The 25,936-nt window shown below is 44.5% G+C and overlaps 1 protein-coding gene, 2 long non-coding RNA genes and 3 other non-coding genes across 6 annotated transcripts in view; 5 read left to right on the top strand and 1 right to left on the bottom strand.

Annotated features, from left to right (window-relative positions):
• Positions 1–4,309: 4,309 nt before the first annotated feature.
• Positions 4,310–7,902, top strand: LOC138685717 (uncharacterized). The gene is made up of 3 exons (XR_011325118.1): positions 4,310–4,767; positions 5,939–6,155; positions 7,786–7,902. It is a non-coding gene; the product is annotated as an uncharacterized lncRNA (long non-coding RNA).
• On the top strand, positions 5,203–5,274 carry TRNAD-GUC (transfer RNA aspartic acid (anticodon GUC)). The gene has a single exon. It is a non-coding gene; the product is annotated as a tRNA-Asp (tRNA).
• Positions 5,791–5,864, top strand: TRNAI-AAU (transfer RNA isoleucine (anticodon AAU)). The gene has a single exon. It is a non-coding gene; the product is annotated as a tRNA-Ile (tRNA).
• TRNAD-GUC (transfer RNA aspartic acid (anticodon GUC)) lies at positions 6,139–6,210 on the top strand. The gene has a single exon. It is a non-coding gene; the product is annotated as a tRNA-Asp (tRNA).
• Positions 6,664–16,111, bottom strand: CPOX (coproporphyrinogen oxidase). The gene is made up of 7 exons (XM_069785711.1): positions 15,655–16,111; positions 15,382–15,525; positions 14,560–14,670; positions 13,504–13,645; positions 10,960–11,178; positions 9,079–9,183; positions 6,664–7,205 (listed from the first exon to the last, which is right to left on the bottom strand). Exons 1-7 carry the CDS (start codon positions 16,076–16,078, stop codon positions 7,118–7,120), a joined length of 1,233 nt encoding a protein of 410 aa, XP_069641812.1. The 5' UTR covers positions 16,079–16,111; the 3' UTR covers positions 6,664–7,117.
• Positions 16,112–16,257: 146 nt separating this feature from the next.
• The window catches only part of LOC138685716 (uncharacterized), a 19,561-nt gene continuing 9,882 nt past the window's right edge, over positions 16,258–25,936 (top strand). The window contains exons 1-3 of the long non-coding RNA XR_011325117.1: positions 16,258–16,995; positions 17,494–17,696; positions 20,017–20,108. This is a non-coding gene — a long non-coding RNA (uncharacterized lncRNA). The remainder of the gene's footprint in view (positions 16,996–17,493; positions 17,697–20,016; positions 20,109–25,936) is intronic.

Genomic DNA, 25,936 nt, shown 5'->3' with positions numbered 1-25,936 from the left:
ACACGGGTCTATCCAGCATGTCTGAGATGGCGGACTGTAGCACAGCAGTTTGCAACTTGTGAGCATCCTCCCACCCTGTGGGGGCTGGCCGGTAGCTGCCCGGCCCAACGGACAGCACACCCCACCACAAGGCTGCCTGTGGTGGTGCTGGGCTTTGTCCCAGCCCTAGGACTAAACCTTGAGCCTCATCCATGGTTGAAATAATCTTCCAACATTTCTTTTTCAGAAAATCAGCAATGTAGTCAGCCTTCTTTCAGGCTACCCTATTCTGACCAGCAACTTTAAGGGTCCTCTAAAGCAACTGCTGCAAGCTCATATAAAGGAGCTGCCTTGTAAAAGTGGAGGAGGCAAAATTGTTGTTAATGATCAATACAGTCCTCTCAGCCTTGAAGATCTATAGCTTCTTCCTTTGCATATAATCTAATTATAATTAGATTGCTCTGCAGTCTGTGGCCTGCAGAGCAAACAGTTCTGCTTATCATAACCTGTCTAAAAAGTATGAATTTCTTTCTGATACGCCTCCATGCAGTCCACAATCCTGCAAAGTGTTGTGATATTGACAAGATAAGCAGTAGCATTCTACAGTGTATTTCTGACAGATTGTGTATTAAAGTTAATTATTTGCCCTCATGTCAGGAACAATAGCAAACCTTGGTGAATAGCCAGCAGTGATACTAATAACTAACAGGCAGGATCACAACTTAGCAGTAGCTACAAAATTTCTGAGTTTTCTACATTATATTACTGCAAAGGAAGTGAAAAATCACTCTTGTAGTTAACAAAAACCAACCTATAAACCTATACATTTGTCTGAAAGGACAGACTCCTTGTAAATAATCATCATAGAAAACTTTTATGTAGAATATAATGTAAAATTATACTTACAGGCAACCTTAAGACTCCAAAGTTTGCAAAGTCGTAACTATCTGGTAGAAGAGTTCTTGGCTAAATTGAAGTACAAAAATTAGTTATATGGACACAATTGCTGATCTGCAAGGTACCATAATTAAGACGGCAAAAGTAAGGTTCATGTTACCGTCATCCCTGGCCAAGTTCTTCCTCTGACTATGTGATATTACAAAGTTGGGTTACATTGCTTTTCCTGGAAAAGGAAAGGGAAGAGGTCAAAGGTATTAAATTTGACTCATTAGAGAAGGCAAAAGATGACATGTATTTCAAACATTTATTTCTAATTATTATATTTAGACAAATATCTGTCATCAGAGATTCAGAATCTTTCACCTGTATGTTCCTGAAGCAACATTTGAGAATACAGTTACTTAGCTAACTAATTTCTTACTCCAGAAAGCACAAAGAATATATACCTCTCCCTAGGCATCCTTCTCATCTTGAAAGACAGAGAAATGTATTTTGAACTATATTGACACAATATTTATATATTATAGAAGCAATACAAACTGTGCTGCTTGGGGGTTTTTTTAAATACTGAAATAATTATTTCATCATTTTCTTGGAAAAGGGTATTTTCAAAGGACTGAGTGATAAATAACTTTGGAAGAACTTAAAAAAAAAAGGATCAGGCTTAATAATATGGCAGTGTAAAAAGATAGAGATTAAGCTTTGCAGACTGTTGGCAAAGGGGAAGAGCACCTTTGGAAGACACCTAAACTCATGCTGGCTGAATACAGTGGATCCCATTAAGAAAAATACAGATTCTGACTTCTAGGATCTTCTCAGAGCAAGTTAGATGACACAAAAGGCAGTCCACAAAGACAGTCAGCTCAGAATTTTTCTGCTGCCAAAGCTACATCAAATCTTTGCACATTGTCATTAAAAGCTTTCACAGACAAATGCAGTGGCAAAACCAAGACACTTGAATTCAGTAATGCTATTTCTTTATGTCCTGGTTTTGGCTGGGATAGAGTTAATTGTCTTCCTAGTTGCTGGTACAGTGCTGTGTTTTGGGTTCAGTATGAGAGAAGAATGTTGATAACACACTGATGTTTTCAGGTTTTGCCAAGTAATGTTTAGACTAAGTCAAGGATTTTTCAGCTTCTCATACCCAGCCAGCAAGAAGGCTGGAGGGGCACAAGAAGTTGGGAGGGGACACAGCCAGGACAGCTGACCCAAACTGGCCAAAGGGGGTATTCCATGCCATGTGACATCATGTCGAATATATAAACTGGGGGGAGTTGGCCTGAGTGGGGGGATCACTGCTTGGGAACTGACTGTGCATTGGTTGGCAAGTGGTAAGCAATTGCATTGTGCATCACTTGTTTTGTATATTCCAATTATTTTTAGTATTATTATTATTGTCGTTTTATTATTGTTATTATTATCATTATTATATTCTTCCTTTCTGTTCTGTTAAGCTGTTCATATCTCAACCCATGAGTTTTACCTTTTTTCTCCTGATTCTCACCCCCATCCCACTGGGTGGGGGGGAAGTAAGTGAGCGGCTCCGTGGTGCTTAGTTGCTGGCTAGGGTTAAATCACAACACTTTATAAACAGCACATAATTTCATGTATTCCCTTAGCTTTGTTTTTAGACTTCTTTGATCTATGTGGCAATATGCAGCAAAAATTCCTGTATTGCTTGGAAAATTTTGACTTCTGCACGTGGTAAGGGGAAAGAGTAGCAGCATAGACTATCATACTAAAGCCAAGAGACCCTCTCCTAACCAAACATGAGGGCTAAAATCTATTTACAGTCTTAAAGTACGGGCAAACTTCAAAGTGCATTTTAAAAAGGGTTTGAGTTATTTCTGAAATCCCTAGGCACTTTGCAAAGGACCTGTTGTGTTGCAGAAAGACACAAATCTTATTTGTTCCAGTGCTAATGTGAACTTTCATAAACTGAGGTAATAAACTGGTTTCCAGTCTACTTTTTTTTTAATAGTCTGTCAGTTCTCAGAAGGATTCTGACTTGTCCTTTGTAATTTTCCATTCTGGAAACTAATGTATCAAGTGTGATTGCCCAAATAATGGGTATGTCTTCTTGTGTGCCAATAAGCGAGGATGAAGAGGAGGATGAGCACAGATGGAGCAAAAGACTGCAGAGGCAGATCAAACTCAGCAAAAAGCAAAGCTTTTAGATTATGTTTGTGGTTTCATGTGTATGGCATATAAGATTACTGGAAAGCACTGTGTTTCATTGCAGTTGCTTCTTCTGGCTGCTGATGTGCAAATTCCCAGTTGTTCTTTCTTTACTGAGCAATCTCCTGCTCTGGAGGTCTTATCCCAGCGGTTCTGTTAGATTGTTAATGCCAATTCCCCCTGTGACGGGAATTGCCTTGGTTGGTGTGCCAGGTAGCTCAGCATGTCTTTTGTGGTCAAGGTTGGGGTTTTTTTCAGTGCGCAGCCCTCAAGAGTTTTCCAGGCTTAGTGCAAAACTAAGAGAGGCTAGAGAACAAGCCACTGCTTTAAGGATAAAAGTCTGGGATTAATCCTGGTCCCTAAAAAGGTGACCTACCCTGTCTGTCTCTGCGCTAAGGGGCAAAGCTAGTATTTGTTTTGGTGTTTGATGCACTTAAATTCCTCAAAGCTTTTGGGAAAGTCAGGCTAAGTCTTTCGGTTTTCATTTAAGGGCATTTGTTAGGACATATTTAAAATCTGCCACTGTCAATTATCTAAGTATCTCTTAAGCTTGTGGGTGTCATTTTGGTTTGTGTGGGGGTTTTTTTGTTGTTGTTTTTGTTTTTAAGAGGACAAATTATTTTATGGCTGTATTTCTTTAATGTCAGTGAGGGTTCAGACAAGCTCAGGGCATCTGATTAAAACTGTATGCTGAAAATGTTACTGTTCTTAGTCATCATCTACCCTAAAAATCCTGAGCCACAGTTTGACTGCAAGGAAGTAGTGTCCTGTCTGCATGCAGATCAGCTTCTGAACTACTACAGTTTTCAGCCTAGTGTACTATGGTAAAGAGTGTATGTTTTGCAGCAGAAAATGGGAGCAGAGCTGTAGGTGATACAGATTCTCTCCTGGATGTTCTTCAACAGTTCAGCCCCTTCTGCAGGTTTGAAAATAGAGTACGTCATAAAAATGTTTTTAAGGAAGACGTGCATAGCTCAGGGATTTCTGAAACTGCTCTCGTCTTTGAAAGTACAGTGGCTTCCCATTTCTCCCCTCACAGAACTTAACTGTTGAGAAAAAAACATGTTTGATGCTAACGCAATTGTTGCTCTCTCTTACCCTTCCTTCACTTCCCTGTTTCTGCAGCTGATATTACTGGAACAACGTGCTTTTGCTTATTTTTACTGTTCCATTTTATAATCAAGAACCACCGGAATATGCACAAAAATTAATGATGATGAATCCAAGTGTTCAAAGTTATTTGGCTGTCAGCATCAGGACAAAAGGATGCAAGAGTGTAGAATTGCACTGTTCTGTGCTTTAAATTTAGTTAATTCATTATTCTGAAATTAGTTTACGGTGAGATGAGGTCTGCCTTACAATAGCAGAAATATAAAGTCAACCTTAAAGCTTCTCTCTTCTCTGACTAGTGTTTTTGTTATGATGTTTCTTGATCTCAGGGTTCCAACAAAATCCTTTAAAAGTGTGTTTAACAAGAGAGCATGAGACAGACTGGAGTTTAAAATCTATATTCTGCTTATGACAGGTACTCTTCAGCTGGCATTTGGAGTGGTCGTATTGCTTCAGTACTATGAATCTTTTGATCAGCTTCCTGAGGACTGGGGTCTCTTTGACAGACAAAAACCTACAGTCTTGGAGTCCCACAGTGTTAGTGACCTAGCGATGCTGCTGAGGGGCCACAAAAGGAAAACACTGCCTATGGAATTTGGAGTACGTCAGGTTTGCTTTTCTTAGGTATATGGCTTTTTGCAGATTCTTCCAGATGTGCAGCTAACTAAATAATTATTTTTTCTGGACTGCCCACAATTATTTTTATTTAAGCCCCTATATCTCACTGATAAATTATGCTTTTTCAACTTAGAAGCCTTTATTTTGTGGGTTTCTGTTTCTTCTTCAGGCACATCTGGGTCTTTCTGCTCTTTTTTGCATCAGATAGCTCCTGCCCTATTCCTTTCTAGCTCCAGATTTTCTTACTATGACTATGACTGTCTCCTCATATCAGTCTTCTAGTGGCAGCTTTGCAATCTTTTTTGCGGAAAGTGCTTTTGTATGCACTCCGCTCGCAGCGAGATGGCACCGAGGGCGGGCGGGGGCCCCGAAGGCGGCTCTTGGGGCTCGGCGGGGGGCGCAGCGCCCGCACCCCGCTCCTCGTTAGTATAGTGGTGAGTATCCCCGCCTGTCACGCGGGAGACCGGGGTTCGATTCCCCGACGGGGAGGAGGTGTCGCCTTTTACCCCCGGGGAGCGCTCCTGCTCCTCCTCCTCCCACCGCAGCCCCGTCCGCGGCGCGGGCGTGAGGGAGGGAGACGATCCGGAGCGGCGGCGGCGTCCGTGTTCCCGCGGGCGGGAGCCGCTTGGGGAGCTGAAGGGGAAAGCGTGGCGGGTCGTTTCGGTGGGACTGCCCCCCCCGCCGGGAGGCGCGAGTCCGTGTGCGGCCCTGCCGAGCCGCTCCGTGCCGCCGGTGAACGCCGCCCGCGGACCGGAGGAGGGGGGCGCAGACAAAACTGAGAATTTTGAAAATGTCCATTTTAGCAATTACCGTCACCCCGGTTAATGTCCCTGCTGCTCTGCCAGAGCTCCCTGAAACGTCTCGCCGACGCGGTCTTTAAAAACACCGGGCGCGGTAACGCTGCGGGTGCGGCGGCCGCGGGGGCAGCTCCCGGCAGCGCTTCCAGCTGCGGCGTGTCCGTGGGAGGGCGTGAGCTGCGTGGACGCGCAGGACGTTGCTCAGATTGGCCGGTTAGCTCAGTTGGTTAGAGCGTGGTGCTAATAACGCCAAGGTCGCGGGTTCGATCCCCGTACGGGCCATTCTGTCTTTTTTTTTTTCTTTTGGAGGTGAGGCGATCGCTGGCTTTTACTGAATGTTCTTTATTTTATTTTAGAGGAGGACGTATGAAGACGGTAGCCCCCAAGGGGAAACTTGACTTCGGCGATCAGAGGGCAGCGAGCGTGAGCCGGCGTGGAGGGGCGCCTCTCCCCGCCCTGCGCGGGCGCCGGGCCAGCCGCCACCCGCAGGCCGGAAACCCGCCAAAGGAGACGTCGTACCACGTCCTGGCGGGAAGTCGACTAGCCATCACACCACTCCTCGTTAGTATAGTGGTGAGTATCCCCGCCTGTCACGCGGGAGACCGGGGTTCGATTCCCCGACGGGGAGGTGTTACTTTTTCCGGGGAGGGTACAGGACCTGCTGCCCTTGCTTTTCCCCGCGGGGTCCCCGACGAGGTTCATGCCGGGGAAGAAGGAACAATCAGCCCGGGACTGGGAGCAGTATGAAGTGCTATTGGGAGGATCTCGGGTCAACACCCAACAGCTTCCTGGGCTGCCCCTGACCTCCCCGGCAAAGAAGCTGGCCCGAGGCAGGTTGTTATCCTGTCTTGATCACAACCGAGATGCACAGTGCTGAAAGATTTTCTCCTCAAAATAGACAGCCAGCCTTCTCCCAGCAGGTGAGACTGGGACCCTAACCCAGAATCTCCCCGTCACTGATCAGTCAAGTCATGCTGCTGCAATACATCTGAAAACATACCCCCCGCCCCTGCCAACCAAAGTCAATGTGAATAGCATGAAAATGTACATGATTAAGTACCACAACTTCCTGAAAGCAGGGTTTAAGGTTTAAAATCATACCCAATATTCCCTTTATTCTTTAAAAAAAAATATATATCTAAAACATCCCAACACTTTCCAAGAGTAAGCAGTGCTATTTAGGCATAGATAATGCTTTCATTCCACTGGGAAAACACTTCACAGTAGTTTTACCATGTTGCAGTCAAACAAATCAGTTGAGGAAGTTCTTAAGCATGCACAGTAGTCCTGTGAGGGTATCAGCAGTCCTTCACAAGGCAACATCAACAGGATGATAACATTAGCTGATCAATCTTAAAGAATGAGTTCACATATTTGCAAGTTACAAGTCTACAGCATTATTAAGGCACCAGGTAAGAGTATAAATAGCTATACTAAAACGCCATGCAACAGCAGTTTGAATGAGCTGGTTTGCAGGCGTTCCTGTTCTTTCATAATGGCTCAGTGTAAGCAATCCATCTTGTTCACAATCCGTGTCAGTGCACCCAGTCTTTGGGATTGCGCAGAACCTCCAGGATTTCTGCTTCTCTCGAGCTCTCTGGAGGAGTGTGCATGTACTCCCACCTGCAGGGAGAGGGGAAACTCACTCAGACTACCCAGCTGGCAATGACCTCTCCCACACCAGGCTACATTTGGACTTGAGTTGCCTTTTCTCAGGATGCACAGCTACATACACAGTTGGCACTCTCAGATCAGGTGACAGATACAGCTACAAGTGATTAAGTTCAGTAAAAACAAATAATACAGGAATAAACAGGAGAAATGTTAGCTCAATCTTCTTCCCAACTTCTGGAAAGGCTGAAAGAACAAAGAAAAAGGAAAGAGCAGTGTCCCCTGCCCCACAATGTATGCAGGTTTATTTGCAAAGATCTTCTAGCAGTCTCTTGTGACACACTAGTATCATGAGGAAGACGAGCAAAAAAAAGGAACCCAGACAATTTTGACAGTGAGGACACAAGACCTAGTTTTTCCAGAAGCTGGACTGGAACCCCTACAAGTCCTTGCTGAATCTTAGTTTTAAAAACAAAGGTGATGAGAGACCACTATTTATTGAAAAGGCAGTTAAAAGGGTCATGACAGAGGAAGAAAAGTGTCAGCAGTCACAAACGGATGAGTACAACCTTTTTCCTTTTTTTTTTCCCAGGAAGGACCCATTCATGCTGTGAAGCGAGCTATTTGTTTTGACGAAAACAAGCAAAACCAGATCATCCCAGCAATGAAATCAAAAGATAGGACCATGCTACACCACCAGGTCAGGGACACATCTAGTGTTGGGAGCGGGATGAAGCTATATGGTGAGAACATGAGTGCCTTCCTGGTTAAGGGATAGCAGGCAAAGGTCAGTTTTCCTAGAGGAGGGAGGTCACTAATGAAGTTTATGAAGTTCATGATAGGGCCTGTGCTATTCATATCTAAAAGCAACCTAAAAAGGGGAGTAAATAGTAAGTGACAGGGTTTGCTGATATTGCAAGATTAAGCAAGATAGGTCAAAACCTAAAAAGGCAGTTGAAAAGAGTAAATATCGAGCCAAGCAACTGAGCAATAAAATGGTAGGTGAAATTCACCGTTGACTGATCTGAAGGGATGCACACAGAAAAAAGTTGCATACACATTGAGAGACTGAGTTAACTTTTATTGCCCAGAAAAGATCTTGGCATCATAACAATTCTACGAAAAAGCCAGCTCAATGCTTAGCAGCAGTCAAAACCAGCAAACAGCATATTAGGATTATGAAAGGAATAATGAACTAAAACATCATTATGCCACTGTATGAGTCAGCAGCACACCTGCATCTTGGATACACATATGTAGCTTATGTTGTCTGTTCCTTATCCCCCAGTTCAGGAAGGGCATAGAAAACTTAAGCCTAGAGAAAGTAGCAAATGTGATCAACGGTATGGAACAGCTACTGTACAAAAATTAAAATGAGTGGGACTCATCAGCCTGGAAAACAAGGAAAAAAACAGAAGCAAGTAAAGTAAGAACTTATGGAGAAAATTAACAGGAAGAAAATCTGAAAAGTCGAATGAAGTCATCAGGTGCAGTAGAGAACAAAGAGGCACTTCTTCATACAACACACAGCTAAACTGTGGAAGTCCTTGCCACAGGCTTGTCAGGACTGCCGGAAGCTCACATGGTTTCAAAGAGCTACTAAACAAAAACCCATGAAGCGAGGAGGGAAAAATCTATCAAGAGGTACTAAGCCCAAAAAACACAACTTTTTTTGTCAGAAAATATCTAGGCCACACATTAGTGGCGATTGGGTGAGTGCAGAAGACCAGAGAAGCATCTGCATGTATTTGGCCAGTTCTTGGATCAGGCATGAACTAACCGCTGTTAAAGAGACTGGACACCAGGACAGACCTTTGATTTAATCCTACGAAGTATTTTAACAAGAACAGTGCCTACCTGCAACTCCATATAACTATGCCCTTACCTTGCAGTCAGTGGCAGAGACATAAGAATGCTTTCAATTCTTGATCCTGGTGTCAGGAGGCCAAACTTTGTACCTCTGTCATAAACCAAGTTGAACTCTACATACCTATGGGGAGCGAAGAGATGCAACAGAAAAAACAAGTCCATTATCAGAAGTTGGTTGTGCCTCTTCAACTGGCAGACATCAGACAAAACCAGCCTGTCTTTCTGCTGTGTTGGGTGTCAGAATGAGCCCTGTTTTGGGGCCATCTGTTCTCTAGCATCCTCTGCATAGGAATGCAGGTGTGACCTTGCCACTCCACAAAGCATCGGATGTAATGACCTTAGCTAACAAACTAGAGCAGACAAACTATTCAAAGGAGAGCATTCTGCGTGGTGCTCTACTAGCTTACTTCTCCCAGGCCTCAACCCTGCTGGCAAGCTTGACACCAAGTTTAGCTTGGTTATGCTAGCACTCTTTTGTGTGGTGGTGTCAGACATTAAAAAGAGCCTTAAAGGAACTGGAAATGACCACAGGAAAAACTACTGTGCAGTCCTCCATGTTGAAGGACACATAAGCAGCAGGGTCAGAATAAGATTTTCTGTTTCTTGGGGAGATCTGGAAAGCAGTAGAAGTCACACAGCTTCAGAGTACTGACTGGGACTTTTAAATGCCGGAATAGATGGTTTTGTGCCCCCAGCATAGGAACAGAGCAGAGACAGTTCAGCAGGGGTTATCGTAATAACCAGTACTGAGGTATTAGTACTTAAGAGAGGTACAGGAAGGGAGGAGCTGTTATCTATTTGCAGAAATGGAGAGCTTTACCTAGCCCAATAACCTGCAAACAGATCCAGGGAAATAAGCAGGCCTCATGAGGTGGTCCTGGCTGCAGCTTAAAGAAGCTATTCCCCCTTATTAAATCCCATCCACAGACTGCATCCTGAAAGCCCAACACTCCCAGGAACAGTCCCACCAAATTAAGCATATACACTTATTTGAGTAACTGCTGCCGACTAGCGATCTAAACTTGAATGCTTAAGCCCTCTCTATGCCACTCTCACAGATTGCTCTGCAGAAGAGGCAGAAACTAAAGACCCCCTGGTTCTGCACAAAGCACATGTATGCTCATTTCGCCATATGCTTACACAATCACAGGACACAGAGAAAGAGTACAACTGTATCTGCCAATGTACTTAAGCTTTTGCAGCATTAACAGTTCACATTAACAAGCATCCTCCAAAGTCTTTTAAGTTACAGTGACTTTGGACCATGCCAGAAAAACAGAACCCCTCTGTATCTTTATTCCTTTACAAACAGTTCACTGCGTCCTCATTTCAATGCCAAGATCACATGGAATAAATATGTATGTAAGAAGCTGAAAAGTACTCTTGGGTACAGTTATTTCATGACTTTCTGGGGTTTAGCTTCATTACTGAATAGGAAGCATGACTCCCTCACCCCTTTTATGCTCCTCATGTCACAGGGCAGTCCTATATCCTGTATCATTGGGCTGCAGGAGAGGGCAGGAATTCAGGACACCAAGCACACATGCACGCATCCCTTTGCCTGTTAAAAAGCAGCAGCTTCTCATGGGTTTTGAAGGAGTTGGAGAGAAACTGTGGCATTTTGTATGGGTTGCTTGTGCTGCAGCATGGGAGAGTGGGAGATACAGATGAAGGTGCGCTAGTACCTTTGCACCCTCCTTGGCAATCTAGCATTGGATTTCAAAATTAGTTCTGTGCACAAAAATGTTGAAATTCTCTGGCGAGCTTTAGAGCACTCACCCAAACTTAGCCCATACCACAACAGGACATAAACCTGCAACCATGAAGAACTACCTCATTTTTTTTCTCGCCAGCATAATCCACCTCCCATGTATTCTTTTGCTCCTTCAGTACTCACCGTCCTCTCCGAAGCTGCTGCCATAGCTTTTCCTCTGGTGTGAAGGAGTCATGGCAGTGCCTTTTCACAATGGGAACGTAACAAGGAACAACAGCTTTGGCACAACTCTTCACAAACTGGAATACTTCCTCCTTGGAGGGAGAGTCCACATCGTCAAAGAATATGCCTCCAATCCCTCTTCGCTCGCCACGGTGCTTGATATAGAAGTAGTCATCACACCTAGAAGCAGCAGCAGACTATTATTAATATCATCCACAATATTCAAAGAAATGAACAGAACTCCAAACAGCTATGTGGCACAAGACGGCACTAGTGAAATATTGACCACAAGTCAGTTCCTGCAGTGCCAGGTGCCCCACTGTTTCACTGAGAGTTGAGAGCCAGGATGGTACAGCACCATCTGGAAAGTACTCCTGCGTACAGTAAAAGCTCTGATTAAACAGTCTCTGCAACAGTCACTGAACACTTAACACTCAAACACCATAGCAGATGCTTCCACGTAGAGTGAGCAAATCCATATCCTCTACCTATACAGAGGAGGGACACCTGATTTCAAAACTTCACCTTAAGGGCTGCTTCTAGATTTCATTCCCAGAATTATATGTAGATCCCAAATTATTTGTACAGTTTTCAGATGAACTCAAAATAAACTTGGAAGAGATCTTTATTCTTTTTGCCATTCTAGTAAAATAATTGATTTTCTGCATCAAAACTGAAAGAATCTAAAAACCCAAGACCAGATAAGAAAGCCACTGTCACTTAAGGAAAAATCGAAAACGAGGCAGCCTTCCTTGGAAAAAGGCTTTTTAATAGATAAACTTGGAAGACAGAGTCATTCTAGCAGTGGCTTTTCATGGCTCATGTTCAAGTTTATGAAGGAGTAAGTGCAGCTTATCCTACCATAGGGAGGCAATTAATCTCTTTTGTATTTACTGGGACTATGTAGGTGTGCAATCTCTATAAATTAGCTGATTCACTGTATCCACACCCTATCTTGCTTATAGTTGCTTGCTGGAGCAGCCATGCCCTGCAAGTCTTCACGTGGGGGAGAAATGGAAGGGAAGTAGGAAGCAGAAACCATCAACAGCAAGGAAACCTTGCCTTCCTTTAGGACTAGTTTTCCATACATGTATCCATCCACAGTCACTGTTCTCAAGCAATATAAATGGCATGGCCATAGCAGATGTGGAGATGTAACAGATAACCTAAGGTATTTTTTTATCACTGGGATGATCAGCTTTTTTATTTTATGGCAGCAGGAATTGTTAGGAAAAAAGGCTGAGTCAGAAATGCAGAAGAGAACAAACCTGACGGAAGTCTTAAAGCTAAAGCTACATCAGGAAGACAGCATGGTAAATGTAACAAGAGCTTTTATGTTTGAGAAGTTGGGAAAAGGGGCAACGCTAATTAGTAGAAGCTCACAGGAGATTGGCACTGCTCTGGCAATGAGGACCGCATGCCCCTACACAGCTGCTGCTTACAGGAACACTCATGCTGGGACTGAGAAAACTGCCTTTGTACATGGGATACAGTTAGTCCTGCCCTGAGCTGCCCTCAGACTAAGAACAGGAGTCCTTCTCTGCGAGCCCCTGCAGCTGGCATTACTAGCCTACTTATGCTGCAAACAACCTGACCATTAAGGCAGACACCGAACTACCATGCAAAAATTCCTCAGAAAGCAAGACTGTAGTCTTAAGGTTGTAAGATGTGCTTCTCTACTAAGTGGTTGCCACCCGAGCTACAACACCCACTTTATCTCCTGTCCTCAGACAAGACCTGGTAGCTTACAAAAGGGTAACCCCTCCTTCCTGGATACTACAGCTTGTTGTAGATAGGATTATCAGACACAGAGCAGCAAGCCTCCACTGAACAGAGAAGGATCCCATCACTTTTATCTCTCAGCTCAAGAAGAACATTCAAAGGTTGCATCTTTAGAGAATACGTTGTTAACTCTCAGTGAATGTGTCACTGGAAAAAAAAGTACAGCTCCATCAAAATTATGGACCTTCTACATCAAGGACAAGCTCCTTTACCTACCTGGCAAAAAAAAAAAAAAAGTCATGGAGGTCAGAGTGAAGGCAGAAAAAACTGGAGTGGGATTTTCAGAACTGCAGCACTGGCCCAAGAGCTCACACTAAAATCATGCACATTTACCATGAGTTCACTGTAAGCAGAATTTGTGCAAGTCCATGGGGCAAAAGTCTTGCCCTAGTTTAACACCAGAGGCTAAAAAGAATTTTTAAGTTGCCTAGTGAAGTCTGTGGCTTACACAATCTTGTAGAGTCAGCTTGGTTTTTATTTGGGCCATAGACTTACGATCCTAGCTGTCAGCCCTCTGATTTGAAAAACTCAGGCCTCTGTAAATAAGAGATTGTTTTAGACTACATTTTGTCCCAGTACACATCTGCTTATTTTCATTAGGGTTTGCTGATACTTTTCAAAAGACAGCAGAACCTTCTGTTCCTAGAGTACACTTAAGTCGCAATACCCAGTGCCACCTTCTGCTCCCACAAAAGGAACCCAAGCACATCTCTCCCCACATACCATTTCTTGTACTTGGGATACAGCTTCAGATCATGCTTGTCACAGGCTTCTTTTAGAGTCTTGTGAAAATGAACGGCATCCTCTTCATTCAAGTAAGTTGGCGTGAGGTCCGTCCCACCACCAAACCACCACTGTTTAGTTCCTATAGAAGAGAGGCACACAGCAACATTTTCCTTTTAAACTTCCAAACAGCAATATGTTACTACTGGTTCACCAAGAACAACTACTTTTACAATACAAAACAAAATCATTATTCAGTGGTGTCCCTAAACCTCAAACATGAAAAATTTGAGCTCGAGGTAGTGCAATGACCAGTGAATTCAGGAAAACATGAAACAAACTTCAAAGCAGTGAAAACCATTTGTTCAGTATTTTGGACGACTGACCCTGACTACAGGAGATCAATTTCACAAGATGGGCTGGCAACTCTTATTCAAGAATCCAGAAACATTTTACTGCATGCCAAAGAAAGGGAACATTAAAGCCAGGGAAGTAATTGGCTAGAAATGACCCATAATGCTCTGGCAAAATAACTGAAAGAAAACTCTCTTTGAGCTTCTGACAGTACATACACTGTCCCAAGGTACAGATGGCCTCTCAGCATTTCACCACCTAGCCTGGAGCCCTGCTTCTGACAGCGGCAAGTTGCAGAAACTCGGAGAAAAAAGGCACAATGCAGTTAGAGTGATGTTTCTGACAGTACACCCCCCAAGCTTCTGAGACAAAGGTACATCCTGACCAGAATGCTTATCAGTCCTTCACAGACCTTTCTTCTATTAATTCTAGAGTTGCTTCTTTTAATATGTTTTACATGTATTTATAACCTCCTACATTTTAACTAAAATCAGAAACCCCTTTACCAGATGCACACATCACACTGATTTTACAAATGCACAAACGAAGAGATTAAGAGATCCAGTGCTACAGAACAGACTCTTGGCACAGCTGGGAACAAACCTGGACCAGTCCTTAACCTCTTACCCTCGCCATGTGTTCACACTTCCTTCACGTGGAGTCAGGCATTTTGTACATACTTCATTGGATTAAAATTCTTACCGTCCGCTTCTTCAATTTCAAAGTATCTGTAATTGAAGTGCATGGTTGGGACATGAGGGTTCTTCGGATGGATAACGGAGCTCACACCCATGGCGCAAAAAGGCAGTTTCCCTAGATAAGAAGAGGCATGAAAAGAAGCCTTCAGTTCTTCAAATAATCTATTATCATTTAAGGAACATCACAATTTTTCCTTAGGTTCCAAGCTACTGTTCCACTACAAGAAAATTTCTCATGTTGGGTCACCCTAGTTATCGATCAATGGGCAATTTACTTCTCATCCACACATTTCTGTGCACCTAACTAAAAGCTTTTTTCTCGTACTTGTCCTAAAATGCAACAGTATGTTACAGCACCCATTAGATGAAGACTACTTAAAATGTAAGGCCCTGCTAAGGCTTTCCACCACTCCCAGTCCTCACAGTTACCCTTTGCTACGCAAACGTGGGTTGAATCCTCTTTAGCCTTTGGGTCTTTTTGGTTCCTTCCCTCCACCTCTTTGGTACGCAACTCCTGCGCTGTTTCACTGTTGCGCTACAGCATCGTTATTGAGAAACAACCTGCGCCTACAGCACATTGCTGAAAGCAGCAAGACAGAGGGAGAAGCACTCCAATACCTAGATTTTTAGGGATATGAAACTCCACCTGCCAAGCTTACTGCTTAGAAACCACCATGACACAAACAACACCTTCCCTTGAGCGTTGAACCGTCCGGCCGTCCTCACGTTCTGCTCAAGGGCCAGGCTGCTCTCAGAGAACCCGCACGGGAACGGTGGGGTGAAGGCGTCCCCGTCCCCTACCCGCCCTGCCCGCCGGCCACCTTACCGTCTTTGGCTTTCAGAGACTTCCCCCTGCTTCGCATCTGCCGCGCCGCCTCCTCGGACAGGAGCCCGAACACCACGGACACGTTCACACCCGCCTTCTCGAAGACCTCGCCGTCCTGCAGCACGCAGCTGATGCCGCCTCCGCCTGCCAACGAACGCCAGGGTCATCCCGCGCCGGGGCCGCCGGGGCCGCCGCCGCCGCCGCCGCCGCCCCCGCGGCGTGCCCGAGCCCGGGGTGCCCGAGCCCGGGGTGCCCCCCGCGGTCCCCCCGTACCTTCCTTGCGCTCCCAGGTGTCGACGGCGAAGGCGGCGCCGGGGTCCAGCGCGGCCAGGGCGCGGCACACCTCCCCTTGCGTCTCCATGATGAGCAGCTCCATGCGGCTCCGCAGCTCCCGCCGCCGCCGCCGCAGCTCCCGCAGCCCGCTCACCGGCGGCGCCATGAACCGCTGCCGCAGCTCCTCCTCCTCCTTCTCGTCCTCCTCGGACGCCGCCATGGCGGCCTGCTGCCGCCGCCACAACCCCAGCCCCAGCCCGCCCAGCGCCCCCGCCGCCGCCAGCGCCGCCCGCCGACCCCCCCGGCCCGCCGCCGCCGCCCGCGGCGGCGCGGAGCCCAGCGCCCGGCGGCCCGCCGCGGCGGCGAGAGCGAGGGCGGGCGGGCTGCGGGCGGCCCCGCGGAGCAGCTGCGCGGCCGCCGCCATGACGGGCACCAGAGCCGCACTAGCCGGCGGGCCGGGCCGGGCCGAGGCGGGCGGGGGCCGGGCCGAGGCGGGGCCGCTCCGCTCCGCGCGGTATATAAACATGTATTTATGGCCGTGGAGATAGGGTCTGGCTCTGCGTAGGGGAGTTCGTCCCGGCAGGTGCCCCCGCAGCCGGGTTGGCGCCCGCCCTGTGTGGGTGCTGCGGCTGGGAGAGGCATCGGTGGAGGGAGCGCTCGGGCGCCGCGGACCGCCCGGTGCGGCCTTGGGCGAGGGGGCTGCTGTCCTTGCGCCCATAAAACGTTTCAGCGTACTGGTATCGAATAACCCGGTTTCGTCGATACAGCTTGCTTGAGGCTGCAGGGTCGCTGTGTGAGTAAAGGCTTGCACAGGGCCAGGCATGGCTGGAATAGGAATAAAGATGTATTTTCTTGAGCTATCCTATGAACCGAATGGAATTGCTCACCCGTGTGTGGCATTGCTGGTTTTATACTCGCAGTAATGGTTTTTTAGGACCTGACTAGTATGTGGGACTGACACCTTAGAGCAATGGGAATTTTTCCCATGGATTTGAGAGGGCACGTGCTTACACCTTTGTTCTTTCTAAAGTAGAAGTACATTTTCTTTCCTAATAAAAAAAAATTCAGAGTAGTAAGGAGAAGGGTTATGTAGAGCCAGATGTTGAAAGGTACTGCGTAGCACCAACTGACAGTTCAGACTTTGATTTTCTTGGTGCTGATGTTGGCACCAGATCCATTAAAATTATTTTCTATTTTATCAGCTGCCTCGACATCAGCTGTATCGTCAACATCATCAACATCAGCTGTGACATCAACAGTGGGACAGTACAACAAAGCAACTAGCACAATAGCGAGAGACTTTAGCAAGCAAATAAAATGACAATTTTCTCAAGCAAACACGTAAGTGATAGTGCAGCCATTGATGATGGTACTGTGCTGAACCTAGCTATGAGAGTTTTCTTTCAAATCAAACAGCTCATATACTAATGTTATTTTTTTAAATAAGCATACCATTATTTTCCAGTAAGTAATGACATTTATTAAACCTGTCACTGATTGAGGACCCATATGAGGGCTAGGCTGAGAAAAATAACAGCTACCTCAAAAGCCCAGCGCTGCGCGGTTTGTACTCTGGTATGGGACTGTTCCTTGGAAACAGTGAGCTTCTAGTATTTCTGGACTGTTTTGCACCTGTAATACCCAAAAGGAGATCAGTTTCAAGGGTGGCTCTGTGGAAGGCAAGGAGATTTGTCCCTAATATGGATCAGGGCTTCGTTATCTGTGTCTTTTCATTGTAGTGTAATTGGGGTGGGGGGTGTCTGTATAAAGCGATAACGTTCCACTCGAAGGCTTAGTCCGTTTCCTCATTTCTGATCTGATTCTGCTCTTTGGCAGCAGAGGATGCTGTGAAACTGCTGAAGCTCTGCAAGAATGGAAGACCTCTGAGCTGGTCTCTCTTCTGCCATCAGCTGGAGGACAGGATCCCTGATGAGACAGGAGACCTGAGCCACTGGAGATAGAAGTGAGGGAAGGAGTCTGTCATTATTTGCAGGAGAGATCTGTGGCTGAGGGAGAAAGGCACTACCATCTTAGGGGCTGTGGTAAGTCTGCTTAATTTGCTGCACTAAGCAGCTCTTTCCACAGTTCTTTATCCAGGGCTGGCAGTGATAGCTCAGTTTCTTCTTGAACTGCATCCACCGGATTTACCCAAACATTTTCATGACAACCAGCGTGCATTGTGCACTTTCATGCTACTTACTGTAGTAAAGCTCTGCTCTTTGGGTGGGTTTTAGACACTACTATAATGGGGAAAAAAAAATTGCTGAGGCCAAAAGACATGTGAAATGCATTTGTGCTGATGAGCATTTAATGATTTTTTTTTCTGTATTAGGTTGAGTGCAAATTTTGGTTGATAACATCTGGTAATTCAGCTGGACGGGACCTCTGGAGGTCTCTAGTCCAACCCCAGGGATTCAGTGTTCCTGGTCTGGATGAGGTTGTGCAGGGCCTTCCTTGTTCAGCTGCATTTGGAAAACCTCCTCCCCCGTCGTGCCTGGGCTCCTGCCTCAGCACTCCACCACCCCAACGGGAAGAATTTTTTCTCGTATCTAGTGAGAATTTCCTTGGCTGCAACCACATTGTCAGGTCAGCGTCTTGCTCTTGCTGCTGAATCTTAGAAGCACAGCTGCTTTACAGACTAGGTTTTCTCCGGCTGGATGCTGAAGCATGGTTAGACTGCACTCTCTGTGCAGAGGAGGAGCGACAGAGTGTAAAACCCTCCTACTGTTTCTGTGCTGAATCCTCTCACGTTAACTCCTCTCTAACAGCAGTTTAAGGTTGAAACTTGAGCCAAATGCCGTATACTTTCCCTTTGCAGCAGTGGGGAAGGTGCAGTTAGCAGACAGGGCATCAAAAATGCCATCTTGCCCAGGAGAGATTTTTTTGTAGCCCTGTTTATATGTGTATAACCAAATTGTGCTGGCCAGTAAAAATAGCATTGTAGAGAGTAGCTCAAGCTTCTTTTTCAGTATTTGAACTAGTGTGCTTCACCACATTATTTCAGCTTACCTCTCTTTACAGTACTGAGAATAGGAGCACCTACTGATGTGTGTGAGATGCTCAACAACAACAGCGATAAGAGGCAAGAAAATGACAGCTTACATTTTGATCTGCATTTTCAGTGCATCATGTTGGTATTAACAGTGGGGGCTTTCAGGTTGTATGTGCTGTTGAATTTCAGTGCTCTCTGTTTCTTTGGAAATACAAAAGGAAGAGGAAAAAGGCACTCAGAGCTTAGATCAAAGCCAAAAGGAAAACCTGGAATTGGTTCTTGCATTTGCTTAAACAAGAACTGAATCTGAGGAAATGTACCTTACCTTTTTTTAGTGGGCTAGGTGAAATTCCAAGGTCTTGACTTCCCTTGAAATCTCCACGTCAATTTTTAAAGTCCGAAAATTTACATGGTGAGATGACTTTAAATATTGTATCACTTAGTGGGTCATCCATTTTCATACCTGTGTTGTGGTAGTGAGGGTCTTGTGGTGGTTTTTTTTTTTCAATGAGAGTGAAGCCATTTAGATTTGCTTTGTAGCCAAAACCTCTACTGATGCAAACAAGTGTGATTCTAGAGAAGGTTGTAGGGCTACAGTGGTTTCAAAAAGATTTGAAGAACTGGACTCTTATTTATGGTTTTATGTAAGGTGACCTCCAATGAAGAAAAGAATATTGCTAATTTTCTTTCTTTTTTTTTTTTTGTTGTTGTTTTACCTGTACTTTGAAAAGAGCTCTGAAGCTTCCCTGCTGCTTGTATTTAGGTGCTGTCTACCTTGTTTTTCTTTTTTTTTTTGAGAATTTATGCACAAAGAGGATATTAACAAAAGAACAAGAGACACTGCACGTTCTAAGGTTATGAAGCATGATCAGGTCTGATTCAGACCGAGACAGGCACCATGGTTTCACTGAGGCCATTTGATACTTCTGTTTTGAGCACTGAATTACTGCAGTTGCTTATCAGAAAATTAGAAGACAAAGATTTGTTGAGAACAGAAAAATTCCCTGTCAGGTTGGCGTTTCTCTTACTTCTAAAGTTAAAAGAGCCAATCTCATCCAGTTTACTCTATCACACAAAGCCTTGATTGTGACTTCAAAGTGATGCTGAGGGCTTACAAAGTTGGACAAGTACTCTTGTTTAACAGAGGTCTGCTCAAAGGTTTTGCATGACAGTATAAGTTGAATGAAGTTAGTATTTCAGAATGTATCAGAGAGAGAAGTAAAAGCTTTAGGGACTGAGCTGAAACAGGAGGTGATGTGAAGGTTGTAAGAGAAAAATGAAAACCTTTTCTTCTGTATCTGTCATCTCAATAATTTGTCTGGATGGCAGGTTCATAGGAATCCCCCTTTTTTTCTTTTTTTTTAATGCAGGAGTGATTGTCCTGGGTATATGAAGGAGGGAAGGGGTAACTACAGAACAAGAAGCTGCTGTGTTGAAATTGCTTCAGGCTACCTCCTGGAAGGTAAGAGAAGTTATGAAATGCCTTAGGAAAGCCTTTCTTCCTCTGATGCTTATCACCTTTATGAAGTTAATAAATGAGAAGAGAAGAAGTGAGATGTAGCATTGCTCAAAGACAGTGAATCCCCTGGAGAGGTTTGCACTAACAATCAGGCCCCAAAATGAGCTGCGTGCAACCTCCTGTGGAAATGTACTAGTACTCCAAGTCGGGTACTACAGTCTTCCCTGTGATGAGAGGTCTGTCCATTGTTTTCCAGCTTCCTCTGCACCCTTATTTCAGCTCTGCCTTCAGATTTGCTATGACATAACACCATCTTCAAAAAAACATCAGGAATTTTCCAAAACCATAGCTATTGCATGTGTGGCTTCATCAAGGCTAAAAAGCCAAAGCACAGCCTCTCTCCCAGGCTTCCAAGCAAAGGGAAAGAACGAGTACAAGTCATCTGTTGAAGTGGATTCCCTATTTCTTTTCTTGTACCGAGATACAGGTCAAACACACAACTCCCCTGCTCTAGTGTCATAATATTTATTTTTTTATTGCAGTCACTGTAGCTGCTTATACAGACTAAATATGTTTGCTGTTATGAAAGTCCATCCAGAAGCCAAAATACACACCCTTCCCTCTTCCCTGGAATAATTGGTACGTTGTTTATGGTTAAGCTAAAAGACCAGCTGACTTAGCTCACAAGTCTTAAGAGACTTGTGTCTGCAGCTATTTCTGAGTAACAGAGATACACTGTGATAGCGTGGTTGAAACTGCTCTACTGTCTGGGCAGCTCTACAGAGCTCCAGAGATTTGTAGTCTTTGAAATGCTCCTGTATAACTACAGAACTGAACTTCAAACTTGTAGATCTAAAATCATGAGCTTATGCTCCCTTAAGTTCAGTAATGCCCATCAAGAAGCCTTGATTCTAAGGGTGTCAGAAAGCACTACACATTTTATCATGGTGTAAAATAACAGCTTTCCCAATCTTGCAAGACAGACATGCTGAAATTTTTCACTGTGGCTGTGGTAACTGCAGCAACTTGGGTTAAAAGAGCCGCAGTGCCATCTTAGTATCTTGTGTGTCCATAACCTTTCCTGGTGTAAGGCATGGTGGCAGGATGAAAGCGATGTCATTAGGTTCTAATTCATCCTTAATCAACTGGATTAAATCATATTCACACCAGTAGCTTTGTAATTGTTCACATTTGTTTTGTACAGCTTACTGTGGTTTTCAAGATTTTTAAATCATAGAATCTCACAATCTGCACTTGCTGATCAGACTTCTGTAAGGCACATGTAAGCGAACATCGCACAATATTCAGCAGTTATTTTAGTAGTTACAGTTACTAAAATAGAAGTCTTAGGGAAGAAGTAGCTGTATCAGTGCCATTGCCCAAGACAGCATTAGCAGGAAGACTAATGGCAGGGAGGGTTGTGATGCATATGTGGAGAATCAACAGAGAGCTTTAGGACGGGAAAGCAGTTTCCATGGAAAAAGGTGCTATGGTCACTGTCGTGGACAAGGAAGATGACCAGTGTAAGAATAGGGGACAGTACACAAGAGGGGTGTTGTGGTCATTTAGAAGCTGGCAGTTCAGGGCTCATGATGGTTCCTGGCTGTGGCATTTTTAACCTGGTGCTGGGGGGCTGGTTTACCATCTGGTGGAACCATAGGCTTAATGCACCATCTTAATCTTATCCTTACACTGTACTGCAGGGATAAGGTCAGGCAGGAGTTTTATGAGAAGAAAGATAAACTGGTTTTCCTGCATTGCCTCCAGAAAACTAATGATAAGGCCTGCTTATTACATGAATTACTGTCAACTAAGAGATACTCTTTCCTCATGCTGTTAGTTCATAGAAGTTATAACTACAGGTTTTGCAATGGCCATTGTTCAATGACCAGATCTAACTATGAGACCTGATTTTCTCCATTGATTTAAATCTGATATAGTCATTCTTCTGCAGGGTGGGTATGAAATGCAGAACAGGGTAGGATAGACTGAGGTCTATTACATCAGTATAGAAACCTGGTTGGATTGTAAGGTTATTCATCAATATTTCTTCTGTTTTCAGAACACAATTCTCAAGGATCCAAAGGCACTTTTTTGTGCAATTAGCACCCCACATGCATGACCCTGAGTGTCAGTGAAGGCTGTGCCTTTAAAGTAACATATGTACAAATGATCAGACTGGTTCAGACCAAGCATCTGCCTGCTTCCCATCTCCAGCAATGGCCCCAAGCTCACCTCTAATGGTTTGCCAGGAGCTTAGCATGTGAAAGGGTACTTTCTGGGAAGCAGTTGGTCCAAGCTCAGGAAAGCCCGGCCTACCTCATAGCTACCCAGGTCAGCAGCTAAGGAAGCAGAAGCACATGTGCTCTGTGGGGACAATGGGGTGGCTACTGTGGCTCCATGGTGACTGCTACTGATGGGCCTCCCCCTGCTCAGGCCATGAAGAGTGTTAGCCATGGGGTCTCTTCCAGGAGAAGGAACTACTGTCACCAAGGAGGTTGGTCAGTGTGTGAAGAAGCAAGCCTCATCCAGGCTCTTCAACAGTCTAGAAATCCCTCAGCCTGTGATTGTCCATGCCTACCCTATGGACCTTGTTGGGTGGTCATGGGACTGCCAAAAGAAAGAGCTGCAGAGGCGCAGCTGCAAGAAGAGATGGTGGGAGATTCTCTCAGAGCAGAATTGTGAGAAACTCAGCAAGAGGCTCTGGTTTTTGTACAAGTGATTCTACTGCACAAGAAGCATGGTTAGGATTGGGCTGGTGGGACTTGCCACATCCCCCCAGGCAGGAATGATGCTGAGGGGACAGGTTCAGCCCTTGTAATGTGCGCAAGAACAGATTGGTAGTGTTGTACCAAGTACAGACTGAGCTGGCTGACTAAAAGCAAGCCAAACCCGAAAGCATACGCCAGGGAAGCAGAAGAATGAGGCATGATACTTCTGCTGGATAATCTCCCAGCCTATGCATGTTTTCACTTTAGGGATTTCCTGAACCTGGTGTGGTTTATCTAGTTAGTAACTATCAATAAATCTGTCTTCTAAATGCTCATTCAGTCTCCCTTGAGAATTTCTGCAGCTAGAAAATCCTCCAGCAAAGAGCATTGGGGTCTGTAGGGCTTGTCTAGAACCCAGCTTCTCTTAGCTTCATTGACAGCTCCTCATTCTTGAATATCTGAAGACAGTGAAGAGTTGTTTGTATCCATACCATCAGGCCTCCTGAATGTGTCTGTTCACCAGGGTGAAGCCCACTTCAATCCTAGCCCACTAGCTCCTTGTATGGTGACCACTGTCACCATGTGCAAAGTATGTGTCAGGAACACATTGCTTACCCGTGAAATGCACATGTTTCTCAAGTGAAACACTGCAGATCTTCATCAACAGGTTAGTGGATTTCTAAATTAACCCACTGTCTTGAGCAATTTTTTTCTTCTTTCAAAACTCTGAGAAGCAGTTCTGTTACTGCCTGGTCTTGTGTCTGGTTTGAAAAAGAGCACCTTAAAAGGCCAGTCAATAAATGTCTTGCAGCAGGCTGATTGTAGTCTTGCCTAAGAGCAATCACCATCTGTTGAATCACAACTTTCACTTCCTTTGTTGCCTGAGTTTCTTAATCTTTCATCTCACATTGGTCTAGATCTGTGAACAGGGTGATGTCACCAGAGCAGAAATAACCATGCCAGAGATGAGGCTGGGGACCACAGAGGCAAGTCTATGAGCAGGGACTCTGGGGTCTGGGCTGGAGTGGAGAAGTGGAGTAGCCCCTGTACAGATGGGGTACTTTGGGGGAGAGTGGACAGCAAGGGCAGAGAGCAGGAGCTTCTGGGGGCAGTTAGTGACAGTTTGGAAACAACTGATGTTTTTTAAAAGTTAGTTTTCCCAAGTGGGCTGAACTACTCCAGGGGAGCACTGTTGGGTACAGTGTGGCTTGCAAGGACTGAAATGGATTTGAGGAGCAGGCCAGCATACTGAAAGCCGCAGAAGCAATTTCCTACTGATACCAGTGTCTGCCAAGAACTTACTCTGTACAACTCTACCAGAGATCCCAAAAATGTTGATAAGGTATAGTGTAGGGCAGCTGCACCACCTCAGCATCAGACTTCCTTTTTTGTCTATTTATGTAACTCTGCCTTCTTGCTAGAGCATGCCTTGTCATGGGTTCTGTGGGATTTTATTGTCTTTTCAGCTTTCAAATGAAACAGAGTGTCCCAAACAATACTGGATCTCAGCACTGCATTATCTTCCCCTTCTGGGTACTTCTTCAGTTCCATTCTTTTTCAGTGTAATAAAACCCAGAGCCCTGTCCTGATGCCTTCCTTCCCCCATCCTTCAAAACCGCCTTGAAAGTCCCTGGCTAGAGTATCACATGCTCATCGCTGGTTTTCCCCAAGGGCCCTATTTCTTATGGAAACACAAATCTTTAGGGTTGTTGTCCTGAGTCTACTTTTCACAAGAGAGCTGTTTTCTATTCTTACTTGTGGAAATCTCCTGCAACTTTTCCTCTCCCACAAGTTTCAAACTTTTCCTTTCTTTGGGACTTCCTCACTCTCCATTAATGTGAGATACTGACCAGTCACAGCAGCACTGTGCCTGCTTCCTGGAGAAACAGAATTTCTCCCTCTAAATTTCTAAATAAGAGGCCTTGGAGAAGTTATCTTATTTTCACCTATCAAAGGAAGATGTAAGAGGATGGCTTTTATTTTTAAAACAAGGGGCCATGTGAAAACCATGGGACATAAGGCCCTACCTGCCTTTGTTGATTCTTAAGGTAGGCTGTCCCTTAGGTTATAAAGTTGAGTTGCCCAGTATCAAAATGCATTTAAAAACTGGGCTTTAATCCATCAGCATTTTTACAGCGTCTATCTTAAACAGATAAGGGGCTACATCTATTAACTGGGGAAAGCGGAGGATACAAGCATGATGCACTAATTGAATAGTTCCATTGCCTTACCCTGGTATCAGTGTGACCCTTCTCTATCATTGTGATCCATTTCTTTCCCATTTTATATTGAGCTATAAGAAGTAAAGGCAAGGGATATTGGACATACAATATTAACCTATCCTAGAACTGTGTATCAAGTCCTGTAAACCTGTGGAGCATTATTAGAACTCTCCAACGTAACAGAAAAGTGAGTTATTTTTAATACTGCTGTAGCATTTCTCTAGGTAATTAAAAAACATATATCAATGTTAATACTCACTTATTAGTCTGTGGAATTGTGGAAGATACTGCTCTAAAAACATACTGACTCATTCCTGTTACACTTTCAGGGCAGTTTTGTCACAGGATTACAGCAATATTATCTACTGGATGACTCTGGGGCCTTCATAAAAGCATGAGCGTTTTAGAAAACATATACCTTCTTTGAAGAATATTCTTACAATATAGGAAATAGGCAAGGTTCTTAAATTCTTATGATTTTTAAACTGACTGATTTCTTGCTAATTTGAAGTCAGTGTTTTGGATGTGCTATCTGTAGCTTAGTTATTTCAATTGCACTTTTGTAAAAGACAAATTACTTAAACTGTTCAACAGTTTTATATGTTAAAATATGTTTTAAGTTTTGCTGTACACTTTCTTGTGTAATTTTTTTGACAAGTTCTCCATATACTCAGTTAGCAAGTTGCAGGTTACATTCAAGCAGTTTGATATATTTGATTGACTTTTTTAGTGCTGAGGTCTTTGGATCTCAAAAAATGTCTGAGCTAGCATGTTTTCCAGTCCTTCCTGGAAGTACTGGGAGGTGAACTCTTAACAGCTGTCATTCATTAGCTTGAGCAGTTTCTTTGTTTAAAGTACAAAACCCTGGGTTTATTATGCAAGGGAGACCTACAAGATC

Source organism: Haliaeetus albicilla, chromosome 6, assembly GCF_947461875.1.
Source record: "Haliaeetus albicilla chromosome 6, bHalAlb1.1, whole genome shotgun sequence".
In the NCBI taxonomy this organism is placed as follows: domain Eukaryota; kingdom Metazoa; phylum Chordata; class Aves; order Accipitriformes; family Accipitridae; genus Haliaeetus; species Haliaeetus albicilla.
This window is presented reverse-complemented; position numbering and strand designations above follow the sequence as displayed.